A 2,776-nucleotide genomic window follows, 5' to 3' on the forward strand; every position below is an offset into this window, starting at 1 on the left:
GGAGCCAAATGAGCTGTCGGTCGCACATTCAAGAAATACTGCACAGATGAGAGTAAATATTGCAGACATCATCAAGTGGCTACAAGAATACTTGGCTTCAATGAATGATTCTGGCATACTTCAAATTCCAGGAACCCCTTGTTGGAAAAATCATTTTGGTTGTGTGAAAATATTTATAATTAATAAAGAATTTTAAAGTGAAATAACTGACTGATTCGCATGTCGAATCTTAATATAAAAGAGAAAGAAGAAACATAAGATTACGGTGAATTGGAATAATACCAAAACTACAGTATTGTATATTCTCCTATTGTCTTACCTATTGTGTTATTTATTTATTTTTATTTTATTGTGTATTGTTCTGTAAATGTTTACTGTAAATAAAGATTGTATAAACGTTTGTAAGATTGTATAACAAAAATGATCTTGGGACTTTTTAAAGATTCAACACAGCCTTTATTGATTCATTAATAAATTATCCGAAAAGTGACAATAATTGTCCAAGTGTAGCTGCAGGGTTTTCTGCAGCACGAGTGCTTGGTGCTGCAGTTGGTGAACTCTGTGCAGCACCCGAGGTTGTGCTTTGTGCAGCAGCGGTTGTACTTTGTGTAGCAGCGGTTGTGCTTTGTGTAGCAGCGGTTGTGCTTTGTGTAGCAGTGGTTGTGCTTTGCGTAGCAGCGGTAGTGCTTTGTGTAGCAGCGGTTGTGGTAGCCTGAGTGGTAGTACTAGACGAAGTAGACCTGAACCCAGGAACAAAGCTCATGATTGCCTGTAAATTCATCACATCAACTTAGTGAACTTGAACTTTATCAATCTTTCTTCGCCTGAGATTTCTTAAAATTCGATTCGATCTTATAAAAATTATCAACAATTGAATAAAACAACAACAAAACAATATTCATATACTTTTTCAAACTCAAAATACGAACATTAATTTGGGAACAAACAAGAGAAAAAATATTTTCACAGAGAGTTTATTATCTCCTACACTAGCAAATTATTTTCGTAATGAGATAATCGAGATCACTGTAAGATTAATTTATTTCAAGCTTATTGTAAGGTTATTTACTTAATAAGTGATTAATATGTTTATTATTTACGAATCATACCGAAATATTTCGATTATCTTTGAATACAATACTATATCGTGATAATAATAATATAATATATAATTATAATATTATCATCACGATATTTTATTGTATTAAAACATATTTGAAATAGTTCGTTATGATTCGGAAATATTATATTCTATACAATGTTGAAGTCTACTTTAAAGACAGTAAAATAAGTCTGATAATTTTTTATATGTTTTGTGTTCGATACGGGACAGAAAAAACAAATAAAATATATTTTGTAATCCGAACAGTTACCTGTAACAATTGATTGACGATTTTATCGAATAATATTAGTGTATCCTGTAAATTTGCAACTAGAGCGTAAATAACACTGGAATTTGAATTTCAAATATAAAAATATAATATTAAGATATCAGAAAAATTATATGTATATATATAAAACCTAGCGGTATTTTAAACGAATTGATTTCGTTCATATTTATTAAAAATTTTATTTTTATTTAAAATTTACATTATATACATTTAAAAAGTGCATATAAATAATAACAAACTTTTATAAAAAAGTTAACGAAAGACTACTAGCCGAAAGACGAAAATACTGCTTGATGAAGAATAAAATAATTTAGTTTAATTCAGATTATCACAGAACCTCCATTTTCATTATTTTATTTTTGAAGTACAAAACTACTGATAAACTACTTGTAAAAAGCTACTTTATTATTGTGATCGGATTATTTCCTCCAATACAAATCGGATTTTTATGTCATGAATTTTTTTACTTCATTTAATTACACCTAATTAGTTATTTAATTTTTGTTTTAGTTGTAAAATATTACATAATAATAATCAGTAGTAGATTTTCCCTCCTAAAATTGAGCAATAACGAATTGCTGTCCTAGGAAAGGCCAAAGCACCGACCACTATTCCACTTACTTGTAACCCCGTGTTGATCTTCTGCGTGATAGTGCTTATGATGCGTGATATGAAGCCTCCATTGCTAGAAGTCGTGGTTCCTTGAACAGTTACTTGCGGATTGGCCAGAGCCTCGGTGCAAAAAGAGGCGGCGATTAAAAGGAGTACTGCAATACTGAACTTCATTTTCACAATGGATGTGCGTTGAACTGATTCCATTTCATTTATAGCAAGCTAAATCAATACAGGCCAATTGGCTGTTCTTGCACAAATATTTGATTATGTCCTGTAACCTTGATCATTTCTTAATTAGAAGAGGTTAATTAACAAAAATGATTATATAATTTAAAATTCGGTAATTTTTATTAATGGCCTTATTTCTTGAAAGTATAAGTAATTTTATTCCTATAAATTAATACAGGTAACTTTCGATCATTTGAATCAAAAGGAAGCAGAAAAAAATGATCAAATTACTGAGAATTTATAACAGCAGTTTAATTTAGAGCTCATAATAGTAGTTATGAAATAATAACAAAAACTAATAAAATAATAAATTTGTATAATAATTACAAATATAAATATTTTAAAAAAATCATTACAAGATCAGAAAGTCAAATATTTGAAGAAACATTAAAAATGCCTCTCGTATCCTTACAATCCAAAATTCTTCGTAAAATCCTTAATACTCCTTTCTTTGTCACAAATAAAATCATACATAAAGACCTTAATGTTCCATATGTTACCGATCTAGCCCAAACCAGATATCATTCCTTACATTTTAAACT

General features: G+C 29.4%; 1 protein-coding gene across 1 annotated transcript; it reads right to left on the bottom strand.

Annotated features, from left to right (window-relative positions):
- Positions 1 to 430: 430 nt before the first annotated feature.
- LOC106689863 (uncharacterized) lies at positions 431 to 2,215 on the bottom strand. Its single transcript, XM_014435055.2, has 2 exons — positions 2,013 to 2,215; positions 431 to 769 (listed from the first exon to the last, which is right to left on the bottom strand). Exons 1-2 carry the CDS (start codon positions 2,208 to 2,210, stop codon positions 476 to 478), a joined length of 492 nt encoding a protein of 163 aa, XP_014290541.2. The 5' UTR covers positions 2,211 to 2,215; the 3' UTR covers positions 431 to 475.
- Between the last annotated feature and the right edge of the window lie 561 nt (positions 2,216 to 2,776).

The sequence above is a fragment of the Halyomorpha halys genome, unplaced genomic scaffold, assembly GCF_000696795.3.
Source record: "Halyomorpha halys isolate HHAL.00 unplaced genomic scaffold, Hhal_1.1 Scaffold1501.1, whole genome shotgun sequence".
NCBI classification, from domain to species: Eukaryota; Metazoa; Arthropoda; class Insecta; order Hemiptera; family Pentatomidae; genus Halyomorpha; species Halyomorpha halys.